Source organism: Phycodurus eques, chromosome 9 (assembly GCF_024500275.1).
Source record: "Phycodurus eques isolate BA_2022a chromosome 9, UOR_Pequ_1.1, whole genome shotgun sequence".
Classification (NCBI taxonomy): Eukaryota; Metazoa; Chordata; class Actinopteri; order Syngnathiformes; family Syngnathidae; genus Phycodurus; species Phycodurus eques.
The window spans coordinates 20,682,174-20,706,938 of NC_084533.1; the positions used below are offsets into that span (position 1 = coordinate 20,682,174).

General features: G+C 40.0%; 2 protein-coding genes across 3 annotated transcripts in view; one reads left to right on the forward strand and one right to left on the reverse strand.

Annotated features, from left to right (window-relative positions):
- The window catches only part of aff2 (AF4/FMR2 family, member 2), a 153,631-nt gene extending 145,866 nt beyond the window's left edge, over nt 1-7,765 (forward strand). For both annotated transcript variants that reach the window (XM_061686251.1, XM_061686252.1), the window contains exons 24-26: nt 20-72; nt 2,342-2,559; nt 4,962-7,765. In XM_061686251.1, coding sequence (XP_061542235.1) covers nt 20-72; nt 2,342-2,559; nt 4,962-5,083 — 393 coding nt within the window. In that variant the 3' untranslated portion in view covers nt 5,084-7,765. The remainder of the gene's footprint in view (nt 1-19; nt 73-2,341; nt 2,560-4,961) is intronic.
- Nucleotides 7,766-13,965: 6,200 nt separating this feature from the next.
- On the reverse strand, nt 13,966-23,842 carry ids (iduronate 2-sulfatase). Its single transcript, XM_061686383.1, has 13 exons — nt 23,666-23,842; nt 23,245-23,381; nt 22,976-23,153; nt 22,772-22,860; nt 21,833-22,033; nt 20,517-20,687; nt 20,292-20,418; nt 19,776-19,946; nt 19,405-19,511; nt 16,393-16,510; nt 15,450-15,559; nt 15,196-15,330; nt 13,966-15,124 (listed from the first exon to the last, which is right to left on the reverse strand). The coding sequence occupies exons 1-13, from the start codon at nt 23,730-23,732 to the stop codon at nt 15,041-15,043; spliced, it is 1,695 nt and encodes a 564-aa protein (XP_061542367.1). The 5' UTR covers nt 23,733-23,842; the 3' UTR covers nt 13,966-15,040.
- Between the last annotated feature and the right edge of the window lie 923 nt (nt 23,843-24,765).

Consider the following 24,765-nt stretch of genomic DNA (forward strand, 5'->3'; position numbering starts at 1 on the left):
GCGTGTCTCTGTATACCAGAACTCGGCCAGAAGCTCCCATCAAGCTCCGTCTCCCTGGAGGACAAATGGAAAGTGAGTACACACATACAGTACACAAATGCTTGCTGTCACATAGATAATTTAGAATTCATTGGAACTCTGTTGCAAAACACCGTGGCGTCCCTAACAATCTTGTAGACAAACAAACCCCTCGGGAAGTAAAGAAAGTGATTGATTTTCTTTGGATGTGAGCAGAAGACGACTGGAGGGTCTGTCAAGTGCTGGCTGAGGTGAGATGGAGTGGGTGGTGATAGATAGAGGAGAGGCATGGAGGAGCTGTGGATGTGAAGCTAATGTGTTTGAACAGCTCTGACGCTGAATAACAGCAGGATCGGACCCAGCGTGTGTGTGTGCGTGTGTGTGTGTGTGTGTGTGTGTGTGTGTGTGTGGACACCCAAGAACGCGCAAGTCTGGATTAATGAGGGCCGACCCATAATCGCAGCCATGACGTCAGCGCCTGAGTCACACACCCACTGCGTGGTTTGGTTTCTCAATGTGTTGTGTTTAAATACATATTCGATCTCAGAATGTTATTGATATAATTATATATATTACATTAATAGTTTATTTTAAGTACTTTATGTATCTGCTGTTAATTATTCTTTTAGCTCACAAAGTGGTTAGGATTTTGTTTAAAGTTTGCATGTTCTCCCCATGCTTGCATGGGTTTTCTGAGAGTCTTCCAGCTTCCTCCCATATTGTAAAATCTCTAAATTCTCTAAATCAGGGGTACTTAAGAGACCAATATTTGTGCCCGATTTGTGCCGTTTACAAGATCTGACGAAATCAGGCATTCGCAGAGTACTAGTACGGCCGTAAGCCACACTTCCACCAACAGGTGCAAAACCAACCCGGGTTCTACCTTTGGCCACGGTACGGTGAGGGTTCTTGGTTAAAGTAAGGCTTTTTTAAACTAAAAAGAAAAACTTCCTGCGGGAGAAGTGGCAGCCACAATGTGCCAGCGTGCTCGCTTTCAATAGATAGTTGTCAAATAATCAAATTGGGTTTTACATTTGTTGTGCTATGACGTGTCTTTATTTCTGAATAATACAAGGAGTAACAATTTGATTCTGATTCAGAAGTCATTTGTTACTGTCAACACGACTAACAAATCAGGATTTAGAGGGTGAGTCCGAGCCAGAGTATTTAGAAACAAACCTCTGACTTTACTTCACAGGGTCTTTAACAGCATTCTTTATAGATATCATTTGTAACCGTACTAATTTGATCATTGTTTTTAAATATCCTGTTTGGGTTCACTTAGCAGTCTGTCTTTGGTTATTCTTAGAAACACCCCTCCAACACACAAACAATTAATGTGTGAAACCACAACGCATATTTACTTCTTTTTTCTGGGGTTTTTATTTAAAAAGAGATTGTTCTTAAGTTTTGTTTTATGGAACTACTTGTTTCAATTTATGTCAAAACATAAATGACATTTTATTTTAGTTTTGTATTTTAGTTGCTGTTTTGAAGGAAAAATATTTTTTTAAATAATAGAATATTATCACATGTGGCCTGACCAACCATAATAACCTTTGACATATTTTTAAAAAATATTTGTTGCTCTTTCAGATTTGTATTTGTAGACCAGCTTTAAATTGTCCATAAGTGTGAATGGTTGTTTGTCGATATTAGTGATTCTTGGTGTGGTATGGGTACTTCTCGCTGTACGTGGGCTCTCCCGAGTTGGTACTCGAATAATTTTTCATTCAATTAAATGTTCAAACTGCATAATGTTGCAGTGGCTTAAAATTTTTCATCCACTCCAGTACATTTGTTTAGTACAGTTCAGTTGCGAAAGGTACAGCCATTCACACTCACATTCGCTGTCATATGAACAATTTAAAATCTTCAATTAGCATTTTTGGAATGTGTAAAGAAGCACGGGATGGACATGCAAACTCCACGCACAAAGGCCGGAAATTTGACCATCAAACCTCAGAACTCTGATGTGGACGTTCTAACAATTTGTCCAGTGTATCGCTTCTCTCTGATTCTAAATATGTTTGATGGGTTTGTGGCCTGGCTTCTGTGCAAGTTCTTCTACAAAAAAACAGACAAGGATAACTTTCAGGACCAAGCTTTCATGCTGGAACAGAAAATAACCTTCCCCAACTGTCCTCATAAGGTTGGCATTAAAAGGCCAGCATATAGCATTTTGTTGACAGACTCAATTGCACACGTTAAGGTTCATGTTTCAGTAACTACAGCCAGATATTCCAGTAACCACCATGAGCTGACCTGAGCATGACCTGTTTGAATCCTCACTAAGCCCTCACAGCCACTTCGTGTATTCCAGGATCAACGGGACTCCGTCTCCACTCTCTCTCAGCCTGTCACCGGCCAGCGGCGGCATTGGGGGAGGAGTATCAGGAGGTGCACCAAATTCGTCAGGCAGCATAGCTATTCCACAACGTATCCACCACATGGCGGCCAGTCACGTCAACCTCACCAACAACATCCTACGCAGCTACGAACACTGGGAGACGGCTGACAGATTGGCCACCGGTAGTCAAGGTAGGAAAATGAAATGAATAGATTGTGGTGACCCACATGAGGGAGACATTCACCAGGGGTGTGTATCATCAAGGGAGGGGCAGGACATAAAAGATTCAAAGGGAGTTGTTGGCTGTTTGATGTGAAAACACTCAATTTGTATGTGGAGAGTAAAGTGACATGACTGGTTCTCGTCTCCCCATCTAATTTACCGCATCTCCACAATATGTTAATTCTTTAATTCTGTTTTGTTTTGATGCAAGTGATTAATCTAAAGCAATCCAATATTGTGTCGATGGTTAATTCAGTCTATATTCACTGCCCCAGAGCGTAGGTACCCTCGCAACATCGAATGAGCTTCAGTATGAGCGCTAAACCAAATTATTACTGACCTTGGTAATTTTTGTTTATTTGTCGTGTGAATTTCAATGGAACAGTTTCCCCACCAGAAACAAAATCGACACAATCACTGAATCTCCCCATGATTATGATTTTTATTAATGGAGTAGGTTTGCTACAGTGGAACAACTTTTCACACAAAAAAATAACAGAAAAAAAAAATGATCAGGTCCATAGTCAAACTAATCATAAAAACTTAATTAACAATAACGTCTTAAGTAACATTTTAGATTGGCGGACAAGTGTTACTTATCTTTGCATTAAGATGCAGAAAAGGAAGAAAAAAACCTTTATAACAAGCAGAAATGCAAAAACCAACTTCCCCACTGCCCACTTGGCACCCCATTAAGACAGAATGACAGATCACATAACAGTACGCTATACTGTGGGTTCGGCTGCTCTTTTCGGTCCTTCTTTTTGAGTAAGTGTTCCAAAAAACAAAACTAAAAAGCAAAACACATTCAAATGTAATCTTTTGGTGCTGGCTGAACAGTATTCTCAGCAGGTGTGCTGACAGCATTTTAACCTCGAGATTTTATGACACTTCAAAGGTGTATTTTTCTCAATAATGATGATGAAACTGATAATGAAACTCCAAATTGAATGACCTTAGATGTTCAAATGTAGATATTCTACTGTTTGAGTGATTTTGCTTTCCACAGTTACCCATGCTCCATTAGTGTAAGCTGAAGAAAAATACAATATGCAAAATTAAATTAATTAAATCAAACTGATGAGAAGTAGTCACTGATGGTGTAGTGGTACACTTGCCTGGCTTTGGTGCGGGCAGCGTGGGTTCAGTTCCCACTCAGTGACGGTGCAAATGGTTGTCCGTGTCTATATGTGCCCTGTGACTGACTGGAGACCAGTTCAGGGTGTAGTCTGCCTTTTGCCCGAAGTCAGCTGGGATAGGCTCCTGCGACCCTAACTAGGATAAGCGGTGTTGAAAATGAATGGATGAAACTGATGAGAATTTAGATGGGCTTCTCATTGTGGAAATACAGCGCCTCCCATTTTTTAACAGTTCAAGCTTGAGTAGTTTTATTTGATTAGTAATGGGAATTTTGTCTCTCTTCTTCTTTTGGTTTGGCTCCCAAGTGGCTCCTCAAATGGTTTTGTTGCTTCGATAAATTTACCATATTATGTGTAAAATGAATTACTAATTTAGAAAATACATTGTATCCGATATGTATTAGTTTTCTTGCTTATTAATTCACCTTCTCAGAGTGCTACAAAAAAAGAACTATAAAATAAAAAAAACAGATTTTTTTTAAAATTTTTTTGGAAGTGCATACATTGGATTGAGAGCTCACTCATGCTCTCAATCCAATGTAAAGCTTCTGAATCCTTTGTCATCCAAAATTGAAAATGACTGAAAGTCGGATGAATGAATGGATGGATGGATGGACGGATGGATGAATGGATGGATGAACTGGTCACCAACCAAGCCTGGATACACATATACTCGAATAGTTATGTGTTCAAAACGAAAGATCAGCATTGAGGGGCAATTAAATTAAAGTCTGTTCTAAAAAGAAAAATGAAGATGTTGGTACAATATACGGTAAGTAATAAGTGTAGTCTAATTATGCTATACATTATTATTTGTGCAATGAGCGCAAAGTGAGAAGTATAATATTGATAGTGATATATACAGTATATCAACTAAATGAAGCTCCTCAACTCAATTCAACAGTTCATTGTCACCAAGATGCCACAAGATGACGACAAAGCACTACTCTTGTCTAAATAACGCACCTTGACTCACTTCTACTTTGTTCATTGGCAAAAAGATGCCACAAGCTGGCCTGTACACAAAAACAGCAAGTAGCAACCAAATAAAATAGAAAAAGTTCCAAAACAGGTGAATTCACGAATGCAGAACTGAAAATATGCAGGCTTTCTCTCGACAGCCAATATGTACAGATACGTTTTAGTTACAGTCTAGTGTCCTTATGTTGATTTCTAATCTTCTCAGTGAAAGAACCTCAAGTGTAGTTTGGTGTCTCCTCGTCTCCCTGCAGAGTTCTTCCAGGAGCTGGACTCGCTGATGGAGCCGTTAAGTCAGCAGAGCGGCATGTCCGAGCTGGTCCGTTACATCAGACAGGGGCTGCACTGGCTCCGCATTGAGGCTCACCTGCTGTAGGTGCTGGGCCAGAGCCAGCTACAGTATTACAAAAAAAAAAAAAAAAAAAAAATCATAAAATGGGCCTGGGAGCTAGAACTGGGGTCATTGAGATGACACACATAATGATGCTGTAGTCCCCGCTGGGGTCCTTCAAATGACTGAACACGCAGTCATAACGTAATGGCATTGACGAGGTGGATTTATTGGGCAAAAAAATCAATCCGCACTTTGGAAATAACAGTAACTACATCTTTTGAATGTGATTCACCGAGTACAAATTAGCATAATTAAATTGTCTCTTTGAAGAGACAACAGTTATCCTCGGATACGTGTTGTTTCAAATTCCTCCCTGAAAAGGAATATAAGTTACTGTAGATGTATTTTAAACAAGATGGGATCATTTTCAAAAGGAAATGTTCAAGCTGGTTGTGATTAAAGAGGCTGATGCTTGGAAGGAAGCTCTATAGAGGCTCCAGGGACCACGTTGTTTGATATTGATCCAGCTGCCAAAGTACTGGTCCAATACACCAATTAGATAGGCGGCACACAGGTAAAGAGGCTTTCTTGTAAACATTACAAATTATTTATGATAATAAGAAATGAAGGTTCTTGCGCTCTAAGTTCTCTTGTGGTAATTTTATTGCAAAGTCATCGAATGTTTCATTGTGTGATTGTGTCCTTTTTGTTTATTTTATTTTTTTAATTAAACAAATATAGTTGCATTTTCAGCAACTCAAGTGAACCGTTCTGCTGTACACAGTTAATTTGAGGCTCTCTTTTGGCACTTTAATGTTTTACTTACAATTGTGGATTACAATACACTATTAGAAGTTGACAGTGGTTTTCCAAATTAGTTTGCTGCCGTCTGAGGGGTTCCGAGATCGCATGTTTACAACTTAATCTGCTGATTAGTTATTTTTAAGGCTACCGCCTATGGATTAAATCCTGACTACAATCATTACCTGACAATGCCTCTTTTAAATTACCTTATTATTCCCAACACTTATAAATATATTTTACATAAATTTAATTGCTTCTGGCGGCACGGTGGCCAACTGGTTAGAGCGTCAGCCTCACAGTTCTGAGGACCGGGGTTCAATCCCTGGCCCCGCCTGTGTGGAGTTTGCATGTTCTCCCCGTGCATGCGTGGGTTTTCTCCGGGCACTCTGGTTTCCTCCCACATCCCAAAAACATGCATGAAATGGAGACTCTAAATTGCCCAGAGGTGTGAATGAGAGTGCAAATGGTTGTTTGTCTGTATGTGCCCTGCGATCGGCTGGCAACCAGTTCAGGGTGTACCCCGCCTCCTGCCCGATGATAGCTGGGATAGGCTCCAGCACGCCCGTGACCCTAGTGAGGACAAGTGGCTCAGAAAATGGATGGATGGATGAATTGCTTCTGTATCATTTTGAATGCTGAACGGCTTCAACATGAACACATTTGTTGTTGTACTGCTGGAAAATGAACCAAATATCCAAGTTAACAAGTGGCGATAATCAGAATTTACTTGGGACCTTTCTGTCATTGTTCTAAGAGAAATAGTTCACCAAAGAATAATCAGTCTGCCAATTTCAGCACACACAAAATGCTGCCTTTTTGTTATTTTCTTTATTTTTTTTCTCAGCCTTACTGGTTATTTTTTGGGCGGTTGGCTCAGTTCTGGCTCCCATGGTAACCCACCAACCCAGCAAACTGTCCAAAGTTGCATATCAAATACAAGATTCCACCTATCTCACCAACAGACTGTGCAACAATGGCAACTTTGCACAAACTTGATCAAATGAGCGCTGGACATTTTGGTCGTTTCTCGTGTTGTTGTGTGTGTATTCGTGTACAGCTGAATGTGTCAAGTCTTTGAAAAATGACTGGACAACAGTGATGTTTGTGCTCCACAATATAGAGACTGTGACCCCCTGCAAACAGTGATGTTGTTGTGTTATTGTTCTTGTGGTTGTTTGTGTCAGTTCAAAGTGACCGGACGATTGAATGATGTGAAACAAGATATTATAATATCTATATTCTGTAGTGTGTGTGTGTGTGTGTGTGTATGTGTGTGTGAGTGAGCGAGAGAAAGAAGAAACGCGTGGGTTTGTTTATGGTCACATTCGCACAGCAACAAATCTGCCATTTCTTTATGGCACATGAAAAGCCAACACTTGTTATTTGATTTTAATCGTATTTATTTTTTGTTGCCATGGTCTCATCTAGAGTGAGTGTTTCGGTTCTCAATCATGTAACCACTGCTGAATGTGTGTGGAAGACAATGCGGATGTGGAAAGAACATTTGACAAAAAAGAAAAAAAGAAAAAAAAAACTCAAGTGCCTCTATTCGTGTCCAGTGGGAATTGCTCTATTTATTTAAGAACAAATACTGAATCTAAATGATTTTCCATACCATATTGGTACAAATATGAGATTGTTTTTTGTAAAATCAAATGTTTCCATGAGCTTTTTACTAGCATTTACTGTATGATGACATTAGGGTTCGGCTTGAAGGAAAATATGTGATTCAAAGTGTCAAGTTTCCATTGTTCGTTTTCTTGATGTTTTGAGGGTTTTGTCTGAAATGCCTGATATGAAAAACGTTGCATGCAATAAATGGTAGCATCAGACCAACAAGTACTCGTGTCCTATCTATGAAAGTGCTCGGAACGTCGGTGGAACATCAACTAGTCTTACATATATAAATACAGCGGTGCAAATTTTGAAATAATACGCATTACAGTGGAACCTCTCTACTGTATTTTTTTTTCGTATTGTTTTGATGTTTTACACTGACTTAATTTTATGTACCCGGAAAACTACAGTTATTTCTTTGATTGTTCACAACTTTTATACCACAATGGATTCAAAATAAAACAAGCAGGGTGTAATTGAAATATAGATACGTGGCTGTAATCCAATAAATTTCACAAAAATGTGGTTTCATGCTATTTAAGAATTGCATCTAAGTAATCCTCCAGTAGTTTCAAAGCATTTGGACAATTAACTTTGAGTTTGCATGTTCTCTCTGCGCTTGTGTAGATTTTGTCCGGATGATCCAGGTTCCTCCCACTTTACAAAAACTTTAGGTTCACTGAAGACAAAATTGTCCATACGGTAGCTGTGAAAGTGAGCGCGACCAGTCCAGGGTGTACCCAACCTCTCCTCCCAAGTCAGCTACAATCGGCTCCGGTAACCCTAATGAGGATAAGCAGAATAGGAAAGGAGTGGATGCATACTTTTGCCTGAAATCACGACTCCTATTTCCATAAATGTAATAAAAATAAGAAATGAATGTCTGTGTGCAGTGAAAAATTAGTATGGAAGGAAAGTTAATGCAAAAAAAAAAAAGTAGACCCTTTAAATTTCCCAAAGCAGTAGCAAATCTGAAATCTCCAGCTACCACTGTATTCACAGTCATTAAATTAAAAAAGAAAAAACACCATTAATGGATTCTCATAATTAGAGCATGGCTTTTGATGAATAAAACCTCACAGGTGCACTCACCAAGGTCGGTTTGCTAGAAAGAAGTCCTCCATTAAAACAAATCCTCTTCAAGTTGATGGATTACTATTGTCATTCATTCAACTATTAGTGTCATTTGCAGTGAATCTTTAATTCATTGGCTGTATAGTACATACATTGTCAATAGAATATATTTCAGAATGAAAGAAAGAAGCCCACATGTGGAGGACAGGAAAGCCAAGAAAGTTAATTAGACATCGCAATATGAATGGGACTCAATAGTCAACCTGAAGTTGTAAAGCGTAAGCCCTTCACATCTTGCCTATTAGCAAATATAAACATTAATCATTGTTTATCCATTGCTCACCCCAAAGATTTGGCTTTTCGTATCCGAGCAACACATCAAACGTATCACAAAGTCTAAACTTGTGTTGTTGTTGAATTTGAGATGCGGAGTAATCCATTTTGTCTCTCAGGGATCGTTAAACTTTCAGGATTTATGTTACTGTATCAATGCAAATTTGAAGATTTATCCAGACCACAATGACTTTTGTGTATAGTCTGCACCATTAAACTGTGAACATTTATTTTGGAATCATATTATACGGCTTTACTCATGCAGACAATTATTGTGAAGTTTAACCTCAATCCATTTAGTCGTATTTAGTTTTTTATTATTAATTATGTCATGACATATAAAAATGTTGGCTATTTGAATGACTGGCACCTTGGTCCTGGACAAATACTCAACGGGAACAAGAGGTACACCCTGGATTGGCCGCACTTCATATCTATGGACTTCACTCCATATCTATGGACAACTTAGAGTCTTCATTTAACCTAATTTTCGGAAGGTGGAAGGACGCAGCGAAATAAATTAGCCGTTTTTTAGCATATTAAATTAGGGACTGAACATGATAATGGGGTGGTATTGTGTTGATGTTAGTGTACATATACAGTATATACAACCATGTTCAGTCACTAATTTAATATGATTAAAAATGGCAAATTTATTACACTGTTATTTATTAAAATGGTACAATTACAACGCCGGGCGCCAGGAACACATACTAGTATAAGGAAATGTGCTCGTCGTTCTGTCGCTGACGTCAGCAGGGTGATGTGTCAATCAGGGAGGTTTTTGGTGTAAAAGCGGGCTGGCCAAAATCTGGCTCAAAATCAAATACAGGGGAACCTCAATAAAACGTACCCAAATATAATGAATATCAGATCAAATGGACCGTTAGGACTGAAGAAGGTGTCCAAAAACAGTTTCCATTTGTCACTTAAAATGCCGTTGACAAAGTCTGTTAGTTCCAGAATTGGCCGCTCTTGATTACTGGCGCTGTGGTGCAATGCAGGCAGAGAATGGGACTGACGTATTTTCAGCTTACGGATATACAAAAAAAATAAAAATAAAATACATCCAATTCCAAAAGACATGCACACCCCCTGTGCATATGTGGCAGCCATGTTGAATGTGGGGCATTGACAAGAGAGAGCGAGAGAGAGAAGAGTTAGTTACAGCTTGGTAGCAGTTTTAACTTGGAGGAGTAAAAAACACAAGTCTAGTCTGGGACATGCTACTTTTGGTACAGTAACAGTTTTTTTTTTGTTTTGTTTTTTGTCAAGCCGTTCACATTTGGCAACAGATTTGGAACTAAAGGAAGCCCCCCCCCCCCCCCAAACACGCGCGCACACACACACACTAGTCTGTTCTATCGAGATTTCACTCTATATGTCATCAGAAAACAAGCCTAAAATTACTCTTCTTGAGTCTATTTTTGGGGGTATTTTTTTTTAAATCCAGGACTATGGAATAAGTGCCTGTATTGTGAGTAGTAGATGGGTACTTTACAGTTTACAGAGAGAAGCAATTAGCCCTCAAAGTAGCTAATTTTATGCGTATTGGACAGATTCCATGAGGGAAAACTGTGAAGTTTTCTGGGACTTTTGTGAAAAGTGAGCTTGTGTTCCTTGATTCTCACACACACAGACACAGACGCACGAAAACACACAGTTGAGACCAACCCCAGGCGCCAGACAGCTGAGCTAAGCTTTTTCACACACATGCCCACACTCCATCTCTCTAATGTAATTGTGTATGTTAACAGAAAGGCAGGGTGACCTGTCAGGCTATGAGCCCATAGTGGTAATGTGATTAGCAGTGTATGAATCATAATGAGAGCGTGACAAAGACAGAGTGGCTGGCGGAGAAGGGGCTGCTACACGTGTCACACTGAGAACAAAAAGGAAGCAGCAGGTAAACACTAACGTAATTGTCATTAGATCAATGTGATCATGGCAAGAGATCACTGCTCGGGATGATAAATATTGATCGGATAAAACCACCGAGGCACAATCACAGTGACTCCTCGGTGCTTTATATTCATACAAACAACATGGTAGATGGAGTGCACTTATATAGCACTTTAGCTACACTATCACAGCGCCCAAAGCGCTTGACAGAGACTGACACATTCACCCAATCATATTCAATGGGCATTCAGTGCTTTGTTCCGACAGCAGACTGTCAGAGCCGGGATATCGAATCGCTGACCCTTCGGTCACCGGATGACCTGCTCTAGCAACTGAGCCACAGCCGCCCACCGAAACGTTGAAACTGAAGGTGAAGCTGAAGGCCGCTAAACTGCTCAGCCAAACTCACTCAATGCTCCTTAAAGGGGGAGCAAAAATCAGTCAGTCTGTTACTTAAAGGGGACTATTACGCATTGTTTTCACAGTTCTCAGCTGCCTTAAATAATGACATGCTTTCAGTTACCCCAGGGATTAAGAATTGTCAAACACTTAACAGACCCTATTTCTTGTCTTGCTGAAATCAGGTCGTTTGAGAGGGTACACCTGTCTCATGCAAGTGAACCAGCCCTCATCTAAGGAGGAGTGCAAATTTTGATTTGTGGCAATTCCATCTTAACTTCCCATGAACATTTTCTGAAAAAATTACTGGAAAATTTTCACCCCTTTGCAACCCTAGTGTAAAGGCACCTTGAATGTGGTGAAAAGATATTCGGAACAATATATCAAGACTAGCCCTGCGATTGGCTGGCGACCGGTTCAGAGTGTACCCCTCCTCCCGTCCGAAGATAGCGGTAAAGAAAATAAATGGACGGATGGATATATCAATACTAGCGTTCAATAAAAATGAATCCCTCATCTCCACAACATGCGTGTGAGGTTATGAAAGGTTGTTTTGTCTATATGTGCTCTGCAATTGATCCAGCAGATGATAATTAGAAATTTGTTTGGAAATGTGTATTTTATAATTAATGCAGAATAGCATTTCAATTGTAAAATGACAGCTAGCTAGATCCGATGAGTTGCACAAGGAAAACGGAGGCTCTTTTGGCTTGTGGATATTTAAACAGCTTCTTCTTGCCATCATGTCGAGCAATGTAGCGTGGCAGGAGGATGGATGAGCTGAAATAGAGAATGGCCAACCTGATTTTACAGACAGTACTTCAATGATCCGAGACAATGGCGGGCCTTGCTTGAATGGCACCCTGTGCGTGACCCCACTTTGACCCTCAACCCCCACCCCAACACACACACATCGTGATGAAAAAACACATTGGGGTGAACCGTATTTCTTCTCGTTTTTCTTTCAAATATGTGTATATTGAATTGTTTTCTTTAAAATCTAACGGATCATTAACCAATTAAAATACAGCAACAGCAAAGACTACTTTCATTTAGTTAACAGAGAACAGAACAACACAAAACTTGCATTGCACAAATTATTATAAATTTAAGGGAACCTATCTGCCTCAATTATATTTCGAGCATGATAACTTTCCTTCGCGATCAAATAACATTGCTGATTTATTATCTATATGCACAATTATATTTCCATTACAAAGATTGTCAACGGGGTCCCTGAAACATGAATGGATCTATAATGGTATGATCACACTTCCACCTTATGTGGAAATCAAATGTTTGCCTGTCTTGATATTGTCAAGTATCAGATTGACTCCCAAAACATATTAGAATGAAACGAACAGGGGACTCCCTAAAGAGAACAACTTAACTTAGGTTGCAAGAAAATGATGCACAACAAGCAGAACACATACAACTATATTACACTACAAGGAAACACAAACAGCAAACAATGATAAAACGCGTAATTAGCTACAATAAATGTACAATATTTACAAATGCATGATGGGATGCCCAACGTCACCTTCTCCATGCTGCACATCCCAAGTGTGCCTAGACGCACTTTGTTTATATATAAAAAAAGAATTAAGGAATTAGAATGTTAAGAATTACGTTTTTTATCATCATATTCAAGATATATTTTCCCACAAATAATAAACTAGTATATATTCTAATCTGTGACTGGTGGTGTGGTGGTTTACTCACATGACTTCTGTGCAGGCAGTGCAGGTTCACTCTGACTCAATGACAGTGTGAATGGTTGTTGGTCTCTATTTGCACCCTGTGATTGACTGGCAACCAGTAAAAGGTGGAGGAGGGGCAATTCTAGGATCAGAGGTTTTGGGGTGCTTCAGTACCCCGTAAAATGGGCTAGAAACGCCTATGCCAGTCATTTAAACTATTCAGTAGCAACTTGGCTTTAATATTCTCACATGCACATGACACAACTACGTTGTCTCAATCTAATTCAAAAAGGGGATAATGGTACTGTCTGAACACCTGAATCGTTTCATAGCTCGAAAGAAAAAATAAATAAACAGAGCAAAAAGGATGTCTGGCAATGATAATAGTTTGTTGGTGTTGAGTGGTTCAAGTTAAGAAAAGTGCAACATATCCTGATTCAAGCCATCATCAGTGGCGGTAACATACCTGTACAGTAATTCTCTGTGCAAGTGTGCAACTCAGAGCCCACCAGCCCAGCCAGGGAGAGGTGGGAAAGCTTGGGTGGAGCAAACCATTTGGGAGGCAATAGGGCATGCTGTATTTCTGTTAAAATATTATGTTTCAACAACGTACTGCAGCTATGGTTTTAAACTTTTCTATGTTGTTTAAAACCAGTTTATTTTTTTTAGGTGTACTAGGATTTATTTTCAGGGTGCTTTAACAAACACCTATGGGGTGTAGTCTGCATTTCGCCCAAAAGTCCGGCTCCAGCAACCTGCGACCCTGAACGCGATACGCAGTATAGAAAATTATGGATGGATATTCTAACTTACAACAATTGTATTATCATAAATACAATCTTTAGGAAAACAGTGTTTCATTAAGTCAACCACAGATGGGTGATGAGTTTTACTGTGGTGGTGCGGTGTTTGTCTTCATTTGTATGAATATATTTACGGAATAAGATTGATAAGGTGAAAACTAAGTGCCATTTAAGACAAAAGTGGTGCACAAATCTAAACTTGTTTTCCCGAGTTTTAAAAAAAGCACAAGGTATCAATCACAGTGATTGTGATTTCTGCAAGTTAAACATACACAAATAGGTGGCAAAATTAACTGTTGTGAACTGTACAAATGTACAGTGTATTTTATTTTTTTTACAAAGAAGTCAAGAGACAAACTATAGCATGCAGGACATTTAAAATATCAGTGCAACATTTTTGTCTATTGTCCCGCCATAGTACAACACATTGCATCGTACCTTTAGCTTGAAGCAGCTGTGGGGCCAATCAACATATCGGTTTTCTCCCCCCCCACCCCACACACACACACACACACACACACGAGTGTTCTGGGAAGAAGCAAGTAGAATGGAAACACTTCATTTGTACTGAATTATTACAGATAGCATGTGCAGACAAATTGAGCTGACTTGTTTACAAGGTGACAAAGTGCATTAGAAATCCATCCATCCATCCATTTCTGAGCCGCTTCTCCTCACTGAGGTCGCGGGCGTGCTGGAGCCTATCCCAGCTGTCATCGGGCAGGAGGCGGTGCACACCCTGAACTGGTTGCCAGCCAATCGCAGGGCACATACAAACAAACAGCTATCCGCACTCACATTCACACCTACAGGCAATTTAGAGTCTCCAATTAATGCATGTTTTTGGAATGTGGGAGGAAACCGGAGTGCCCGGAGAAACCCCACGCAGGCACGGGGAGAACATGCAAACTCCACACAGGCGGGGCCGGGGATTGAACCCGGGTCCTCAGAACTGTGAGGCTGACGCTCTAACCATTCGGCCGCCTGCATTAGAAATGTAACCGTTAAACAACACCTGTGGAAGACGACACAGAAAAACTCAAACGTGTTCAACACTCTCATTATCAACGTTCCTCCAGCCAGCAGCATGTAAAATTCACAGAATCATTTCCAACTAATTAAAGCAGTCTATCAAGAGTGCATGCTGTTGAAATCTGACCTTGTGTCCTCCAGTGTCTGCCTCGCAAAAAAAAGTGCTGATTAAAAGACAATGTTTGATCTTTGAAGCTCAAACATTAACACAGATGGCACGTTACAATTTTTAATCATGGATTACATTTATTTTGTAAAAAAAAAAAAAAAAAAAAGCAAATATTTTCCCTGTTTTTGGGTTCTCTTGCTTGAGTGCACTCTCCAACCCTCTGTCATCGTGCTTTGCTTCCACTCATCTTCATTGCTGCTGTAAGGTTGAGGAGTTGCAGTTTCATCCTCGTCTGTACACTAACAGTCTGGACAGGAAAGCAACCAATGAGTCACATCGATGGGAAGAATCGAAATAAATGGGCATATGCAAACTCACAGGAGGCACGTTCTTCATCTTCCTCCACATCATCATCACGCCGTGTTGCTCAAAGTCATCGTACACGTTGTTGTCCTCACCGGGGTCGTCTGCTAGCATGTACAGCTCTCCGGCATGGACGTCAGACACGTTGACCTTTAGAAATCGACGATAGTGGCAAATATCAAGGACAGAAGACAGATGATCAGTCATTCAACAGATGACCTTTGAGTAAGTTCATGTTGTTTGGTTATATTTGAAGAATGAAATCCTACCTGATATGTTTTGGGGTCAAAGCCTAGCCACAGAGTGAATCTGTAGTCATAAGAACGTAGAGAGTAGCCCATCACCTTTATGTCTTTAAGGTCAGGGAGGTCCGAGTACTTCCTAACAGACAATGACAAAGATTACAACTTAGACATGACTTTGGACTCCAAGCAGACATCTGGACAGTGTACATTTGAGGACATCTTCAGTTGTTGGGAGTCAGGTGCCAGATGTGAGATGAAAAAGCAACAGGTCTCGTGATGATCACACGTGTCCGGTTAATGGGATTGCATCGTAGGGAAACAGAAAGCAGCTTGAAATTAACCATCGATCGTCAGACGACATGGGCTCAGATAAAACTTCCTCATATGAATGGCTTCGGGCTGGAAACAACACGGACGGAGGTTAACTCGACGACGGCTGGCTTTACACTGTCGGGCCAAGTGCCCTATTCCGATTTAATACCTGTATGATTTTTTTTTTTTTTTGGGACTGATTCTAAGTGATATATATCCAATATGGCTGCGTTTACGTACAGAACACATGAAACAACCTACCTGCGCAGACGGGTATATGTTTGCAAGACGATAACAGACAGTGGCCAAGAACAGACAGTGGCATAAATGACACATGAAATGTTACACATGGTTTACTTGGGTTGAGCCTCAAAAATGGCTAAAGAGCCACGGACACCCTGTACTACTAAAGCAGCTTTTGTTTAAAACGTACATTTATCGTTTAACTGTTAAAAACGGTTTTTTTTCCTTACAATTAAGATTTTACTGTGTTAAAGCATCTTCTTGGGTATTTTCCATCATTTGGAAGTTGTGAATTGATGATTTTTGATTAAAGGTCATACATTTGTGTTGTCATTTCAAGAATGCAAAATATATCATAGCTAAACTACTTGAATACGTATGGCGTCTGTTTAAAACAAATATAATAATCGTACCTGTGGTGTATCAGCAGGCCGCGGGTATTGGCTGAAAGACACTGCCTCCCCATTGATTTTTTTCTTTTTAGGTTTGAATTCATGCGCCAAGTTCATTCCATCTGTACACAGCTCCTCCTGAAATAGGAAGAAACGCTAATTACATTGTCATCCATGTCAGTCATGTTCACAGTTTGTTTTCATTTTGCTAGATGAGTCTTATAAACAGCTCACTTTGAATAGACTACCACCACATGATAGGTTGAGAGGTGGGAGTATAACCTACAATGGATTGATCACGAGTCAATCGCAGGACTGACTCAATGAGGCAGACAACATATTCACTTATGGGCAATTTAGAATTTCACATTTTAAGACCGTGGAAAGAAGACGTAGTACTGAGAAAACTTCTATTACAGTAAGAATATGCAAAGTCGAATATTTATGCACTAATCGAGACAAATTGAGAAAAAAAAAAATCCTAATTTCGTGTTACTAATAAAAACAAATATATTATAATTTCCGTTCTAAAAATGACCACGGTTGGATGAATGTCTTTATGGAAAGTCAGTCACACTTCCTGCAGTGAATATTCTCAAGTTGACTTTTTCTAGTGTAAAGCAACGACTGCTTATATGGACGATGTGGAGCAGAAATGTTTAATTCAATCAGGGGTGTCAAACATACGGCCCTAGGGGCCAAAACCGGCCCGTCAAGGGGTCCAATCCAGCCCGTGGGGATGGGGAGAGGCTTTTTTTCAATAAAAGTAACTTTTGTTGCTCATTTTGTCTGCATTGACAACACTTAAATGACATTGATGCACTTGTGAATGCCAAAAAATGTCCAAGTTTCAATAACACTAATAAAAAAATGGTGTGCTATGTTCACACTGTGAAAATAAATACCTCCTGTAGAAATGTTTTAAGATATTGAATATTACAAAACTTCTGTCAAAAGTGTCACTTCAAAAGAGGTCGCTTTGTTGGAACTTTGTTTTTTGTTTTTTCTTTTCATCCACTGCCACAACTTACATTTTTATGTGTACATTTACAAAGGATGCATAACTGAATGGCGCACGCTCACCGATTCATAATACTGTTGAAATTATTTTGGGTTAAAAATTTCAAACTGCTCATATGATTTGCAACAAAATTTGCAACAAGATAATCATGAATAAATGTGAATATTTTCTGAAAGTACCAAAACAATGGGGAACATTTTGAATAGCTGTTATTGATGGATTTTTAAGCCTCAAATATTGTGGTCCGGCCCGCTTGAGATCTAATTGGGGTAAATGTGGCCCGCTAACTAAAATGAGTTTGACACCCCTGCTTTAAATACACCTGGCACAAAAGTGGGGGGACCAATTTGAGTGCAGTTTTGTAGCAACGACCCCGCCTTCATGTTTGTGGCATGCCAGAAGTGTCACGTGAGCAGCTTTCTGAGGGGATTTGGCAAATAGTGCACAAGACATCCAGCTGTTCACATCATCATAGTTCTTTTTCCACACAATCAACTTCTCTGTGTGTGCTTTGACAATTTTCACTACATGACCAAGAATACAAACTGGTTTGGTTTCTTCTTTTATTTAATGAGAAGCCACCAACATTGCACGGCTGCATTCTGTAAATTGCCTGGTACAATGAGGATGATTGCACTGTTGCAATTGGGGTTGTTAGGCTTAGACTCTTACCTTAACAATTAGTCAGTGCAGCTAATCATTCTCAAATCTCGCTACAAATTAAAAACATTGTGTTGGTTTCCCCTTTGCGGCTAAAACAGCTTACACCCTTCTGGGAAGACTTTGAAGATTGATTGGATCATTGACTGAAACATTGACAATCTAGTTCATGCCAATGTTGTCCTGAGGTCAGGGCTTAAGTTCTGGAGAATTATTACATCCTCCTACAACAAATCCATTCAATACATGAATGGATTTGTTAGAAGTGTACATCAACATTTTAGTATGATTTGATTTAAAAAGAAATGTACAGTGGAACCTCGGGTCATGAATTTAATTTGTTCCTTGACGCCATTTGTAACTCAACGTTCGTAAACTGGGGTAATGTTTTCCATTGAGATGAAGGGAAATGCAATTAATCCGTTCCAGCCGCAAACCCAAGATTTACTTATCTTTTTTTTTTTTTAAATCAGTATGTGGTTAAAAATAAATAGTACAATATAGAATACATACACTCCTTGAAGTCTCAGCGCCCTTTGCCCAATGGTCATTGCACCGGACGATTGCAATATTAGTCGTTCGAACTGCTCTAAGTGCTAGAGGACTCTGCATCTTTTTGCACAATTGTTTTTTGTCAATGTCTTTATGTCCCCAAAGTGTTCTGTAAATTGACTGTTTGTTGTACTAGAGCGGCTCCAACTACCGGAGACAAATTCCTTGTGTGTTTTGGACATACTTGGCAAATAAAGATGATTCTGATTCTGATTCTGATAGAAATAAGTGGAGAAACATTATTACAAGGAAATCGCACACTCAATAAACAACCGTTTACTGCTCCAATTCCTCTATTGAAGAAGTCTTCTTCCCTTCTTCCAAACCCCAATTCCAATGAGGTTGAGAAGTTGTGTAAAATGGAATTGAAAACAGAATACAATGATTTGAAATGGTTACTGACAGTCAGATACTATAAGATAATAACTCAGGAAACTGACTTCACACTGTCATCATATCAACGGTGTCGATTAGAACCTTGTAATCCTTTTCAACCCATACTCAATTGCATACAAAGACAAGCTATTGAATGTTCAAATTGATGAACTTTGATTTATTTATTTTTTATTGTATGTGTGTGTGTGTGTGTGTGCAAATATTCACTATTTTGAATTTGATGCCTGCAACATGTACCACAAAAGCTGGAACAGGGGCATGTTTACCACTGTGTTACATCAACTTTTTTTTTTTTTTTTTTTTTAAACAACACTCAATAATCATTTTGGAACTGAGGGCACTAATTGTTGAAGCTTTGAGTTTCCACTGCAATTGGAATCATTTAAAGAATCGTGACAAATACCTGCAAAGAAACCTCAGGACAGGGTGCAGGTGTTTTCAGGCCAGCCAAGTGGGAGACGGTTGGAAAAACAGCCACAAGCTCCACCACATTTTCTACAACTTCCTCAACTGGCAAACAATATGCGTCAATCAGTTTCAAGGAGTCTGAAACTGAGGAAATTATTTACAGCAACCCAATGCACCTTTTGCACTCAAAGTAAAAACCTTTGATAGAGACACAGTGTCAAACCCAGCATTGTCTTTGCAATGACAAAAGTGTTAACGCAGCTTGTGTATTAACCTTATAGGCTAGTGAAGGGGGTCCTAAAATTGTCAAATGCACCCAGAAAATGTTGCTTCCTTGATGGTGTTTTGAGAATTGTGGATTCTTACTCTTGAAGATGAACTCTGATTGGCTAAAGACATCCACAAAGGGAAAGGTAGATGCTTTCAGGCCACCGTAAGGTGCAGGAGCCTCAGGGACGTAGAAGATAAGAGGGACATGCGTTGCCACGTCAAAGTTGGAGTATTTCGCCCATTCGCCATGCTCACCAAGTGACCAACCTGGACCAAAATCAGAAATGACCACAACAGAGTTTCCAGGAAATAAGTTAAGTTCTATCTAACCAAGTTTCTTGAATTTACATACAATGACTTTCATGGAGGCTGTCCGTTATGCATTCATCTTACTTGAGGATGCAGCCGAAACAAAATGACATTACTGTTACAACACTGCCCCCGAGTGGCTGGCATTCCATAGAGGCGTCCAAACATTGCGTGAGCACCAGACATACAAAATCATTGCTGAATACTCACTAAAACCAAATCTCCTGCAAAAGCAATGACCCGCCATGTTTTAACTACGGCATCCCACACAAAACATTTTCCAAAGCACTAGTCATGACTGACCGTGATCGGAGGTGAAAACCACTATTGTGTTCTGAGCCAGCCCCAGGGCATCGAGGGCACTGAGCAGCCGACCAACCTGGGCATCCATGTAGGACACGGCAGCATAGTAGTGCTGGCGGATACGTAGCTACAAGAGAATAACCTCACGTTTAAAAGGCGAGACGCAAGGTGATCATGTTTGGGGGAAAAAAAAAAAAAAAACATTCACAGGGTAAAGATTCATACTTGAAAGTCCTTAGGAATTGGTCCATAGGGGAAGCTAATGTTGAGCTTTTGGACATCGTCTCTCTTCCTAATGTCTGTCCAAGGGTTGTAGGCCACAGGGGGAAGGCGCCTGGGAACATCTGGGTCAGGGGCCAGAGTCATTTGTTCTATGGGATAGAGGCGCAGATACTCCTGCAAGACAAAAGTATGTTTGTGTTATGATTAAAATTTGCTGCCATGGGTATCACATATTACAATCAGCAGAGAATGTGGTTTCATGAGTGTCCTTAAAGTTACATTCAAATTGTTATCGTACATTAATATCACTGGTGTTATTTCGACACTTTTATTTTACTTGTGAGCCCAGCAAGTAGGAGAGAGGGTATGGAGGACAGTCAATAACGTTAAAACATAATCTGTAAGGTTGCGTTATAAACGATATTACCTGAAGGGACTGGATTTGACCTTGGATCGTCAAATGTATTTCAGCAGTTCAGTGGGCATGGCAAATAAGCAAAAAGGGTGAGAACAGCTTCCACGCTTTCCGTTGCCCACGGAAAGCTTTCACAGCCTAATAGTCGTTCTTTTTATTTTAATAACTAGCACAACACTCATGGTAACTAGACAATACATTTGTATCATCGTCAACAGCTCATTTAGCTATTCCATTTATAGATCTGTGTTGACCACCTTAAATTGGAGATTATTCAAAATGTTACTTAATTACATCAGTGGCTTGTTGACTCTTCAGGAGATTCCAAATTGTTTTACTGGCTGTGGCCAATGATTCTGTAATGGCTCTGATTATTTTCCACATTTTCTCTCTTTTTTTTTTTTTTTTTATACCCAGAGGAAGCTCTCTGGTTTTCATGATGCTTACACCCGGAAATGTGGTCATTGAAGGAGAACCCCGACTCTGAAACTGAACATATATTCAGCAATATTTGTTAATAATCCATGCAGTAGGACACACCTTGGGAACAATGCACAACTGTCAGTCACATTTCAATATGTTTGCTCACATGAAAAAGGAGCAGATATAAACAGAAGGTTCCGTTTTCTAACCTGTGTACCAGATCCACTTGGAATACCCGGAAACAAAAGCTGAAGTCTTTATATCGTCTCCTATTGCCGGGTCGGCATTGTAAATGAGAAATCCGTTCTCACTGGCCTTACTTGGATGAATAAAGATTCAATATTCATCTTTTGACATCCCATCCAAATGTTTTCAACTGTTGCAATATTTTGGGAGAGGAGTGCACGGTATATCGATCGGTTGTATTAACAACACTATGCAGATGACACCCCGGGCAGTGCGACGCCCGCATTTAACATACCTGCGGTATCCGGAAGGGAATGTGGGGTTTGTGAAAGCCCACAGCCAGGAAGAAAGGACTGCCGTCCGTGGCCCGAGTTTTCAGTAGTCTCACCGCCTCATCTACACTCTCCATGTCTGGCAGCGTTCCTCCAGGCTGCTCAGCTACATTCACTGCACACAGCAGGTTGGCATGGAGGTGACCATCCTCTCCTTTGCACATCTGAAAACAAGGGTTCGTTAGTAACAGTTTTATTGGCTTTTAAACAAACTGCTGTTAACTGTCTCTTCTGCCACCTAACTTCATTTGACCTCTAAACCCTTGTGTGCACGTGATACTGTTCAGTGTTTCAGTGCTTTTGGGGGTAAAACGGTCAAATTCACAACAGGTGTTTGATCAATGACTCGGCCAATATATTTCCAAGCACATCCGCTACTATGCCTTTCTGCAACTCTTCCAGTCTCTCTGTTGCAGCCTGCCGATGACGCTCTGAGAGGCTCAGCTTAATGGCCACTTCCCTCTAGAGAACATCCTGTCTGAAGCATCGCAATGGTAAGGTACTGTTCAGTTGTTAGGTGTCGACTTGGTCTCGTGATGTCAAAATGGGAACAGCAAGATGAGGGGGAATGTTTAAATACTAATTCTAATTGAACCAGGAAATGTTCGTGGCTCAAATACTTGTGGTGAATTTTTCCATTCAGCTCCGTGCTACAGAACAGCAAGCGATGTTCAAAAAACAAATAAATAGTGAAATATTGAACAGTTGGACATTTGCATTCCAAGGTTTAGAAAAGGTCAAATTATGTTCACCTGTAAAGGTTATAGTGCATTTTAGGTTTGCAGACGACTATCCCTAACTTCTTACTCAACTATTGTCAGTGTTGTCAGGTCTCAACCAGGAAAGTGTAATGATTGTACAGATTTATAAACAGTCCTATAAACTTCCCTTCATGACTGTACCTTTTTTTTCTCAAAGCTGAATGAAGCAGGGTGGTACGCAGGGATGGACCAGCTGTAAGGATAGTCATCGGTGTGGTTCGAGGCGATGCCTGCAGAAAAACACAGCACGGCCATCGTTCACAACGTTCCAGTGAAAATGTGAATGACACAGCTAATCAGAAGACAATGGACAAATGCGTGCAGGGTGTTATTAATTCAATTTACCCGGGTGAAAAACCTTGCCCACAGACATCGTAGCATAACCTTGTGATTTAAAGTACTGTGGAAGAGTTGTGTAGTTTCCAGAGTGCACTCTCCAGTAGGATTTAAAATCATACAGCCTGGTTGTATCTGGTCTGCGACTTGTTAACATGGAAGTCCGACTGGGAGCGCACACAGCTTGCTGCAGACAACAACAATATAAATATATATTGTAAACTTGTTGTGTTTGCGTCATCGTCGAACATTGATTCAAACACAAAAAGTTGGCTAACCTGTGCAAATGCATTGAGAAAAACGTGACTTTTGGATGCCAGTTGGTCAATGTTTGGTGATTTTACGGTGACGTCTCCATAGCAACCCAAAGACGTCCTCAGATCGTCAGCGACGATGAACAGGACATTTCGTCTCTCTACACGCAAAGAAAGAAAACTGTGACACCAACATCAGCTGCAACGGTGAGACTCTTTTAATTTGAAAATGGAAAGAGGAAGTCATAAATCTGGGCCAGCAAACTGGAACGGACACAAACGCTGAAACAGTTGACTCCAGCCACAAATTGGACAACAAGCCACGAATTATGACGAATCGCCGCTGAATTAGATGAAACACTTAAACCCTTCTTTCTCCTGTTAACATTTCTTCTTCAGCCCCACAGTGCTGCTAATATAACGTTGCAAACTTGGACGGATTTACCTTTTATCGCAACAGCAACAAGCGCGTGCAGGACGACGATAAGACATTTATGGACAGTAACGCACATGTTGCTATGACGTCTAAATGGCCCTTTTAACGAACGATAATCAGTTTTGACATCTCGCCTCCGCACTTTTTTAATCGCCTGTCATCAAACTTTCTCACACATCCGGGCTCTTCCTCCTATTAAAACGCTTCCGATACGCGTCTGAATGCTGTATCTGCATTGGTCTGCTCTAAAGGAACCCCGCCCCTAACTCATGATCCCATTGGCTAAATAATGTGTCAATCACATTAAGCGTCTCGCTCTGCAAGAGCTCGTTTTTTAATTATACAATGACAGAAATATAGACAATTGTGATGAAAAAGCACTTAATTGTGTATTAATAGGAAAAAAGGTCGAGTCATATGTAAATTATTGAAACACACAATGCTATCAGCCGGAGTTGAGAAGCAAGGCACACATCGAAATCTCTTGGAGGAAAAGTGTGACATTTAAAATTAATTGGGACGCGAGATATTTAAATTGTACATTAAATTAGCTTGAAAGTTAAAAAAATAAAACTTTAGGGATCTGTGCATGGTGCACATATTCAGGGTTAATCTTTCAGTTTTAAAAACAAATCTCAACAAGACCTCAAGAGATTGCGATGAAATTTTTTTTTCAATTAAAAAAAAAACAAAAAAACAACAACGATGTACTCAGGTATTCATGACCAAAAAATAAGTCTGGCCTGTGACAGGAGAGGGCGCCATATTTTTACCAAGCCTTAACATAACGTCCCTATGCTAGTCACTAGTATTCATCTCTTTAAAGTAATGATACTAGATTTGTTTAATTCATATTTGATTATTATAGCGTTTACCTCCCACAGGCGTTGTCTTTTTTGGTTTCTCGGGAAATTACATGTTCTGTATTGAATGCACACGCTTTGGCATTGGGAAAAAAAGAGTAAAACCTTTGAAAATCGGTGGAGAAATGATCACATTACGACTTAATTTCAATATCCATGCATTGCCTTTGATGGGAACGTTGCCCCTGCCAACATGGCCGCCAGGTAGGCACGTTTGCTAGCCGGCCTGCTACTACGCGCTGATGT

What these genes read in the sequence shown, in the direction of transcription:
- ids (XM_061686383.1), bottom strand. Translation starts at nt 23,732, where the DNA reads ATGTGCGTTACTGTCCATAAATGTCTTATCGTCGTCCTGCACGCGCTT. An exon ending in TGTTGCTGTTGCGATAAAAG is followed by an intron (nt 23,382 to 23,665) that starts GTAAATCCGTCC and finishes CTTTGCGTGTAG; the next exon opens with AGAGACGAAATGTCCTGTTC. An exon ending in ATCAGAGTTCATCTTCAAGA is followed by an intron (nt 19,512 to 19,775) that starts GTAAGAATCCAC and finishes ATTGTTTGCCAG; the next exon opens with TTGAGGAAGTTGTAGAAAAT.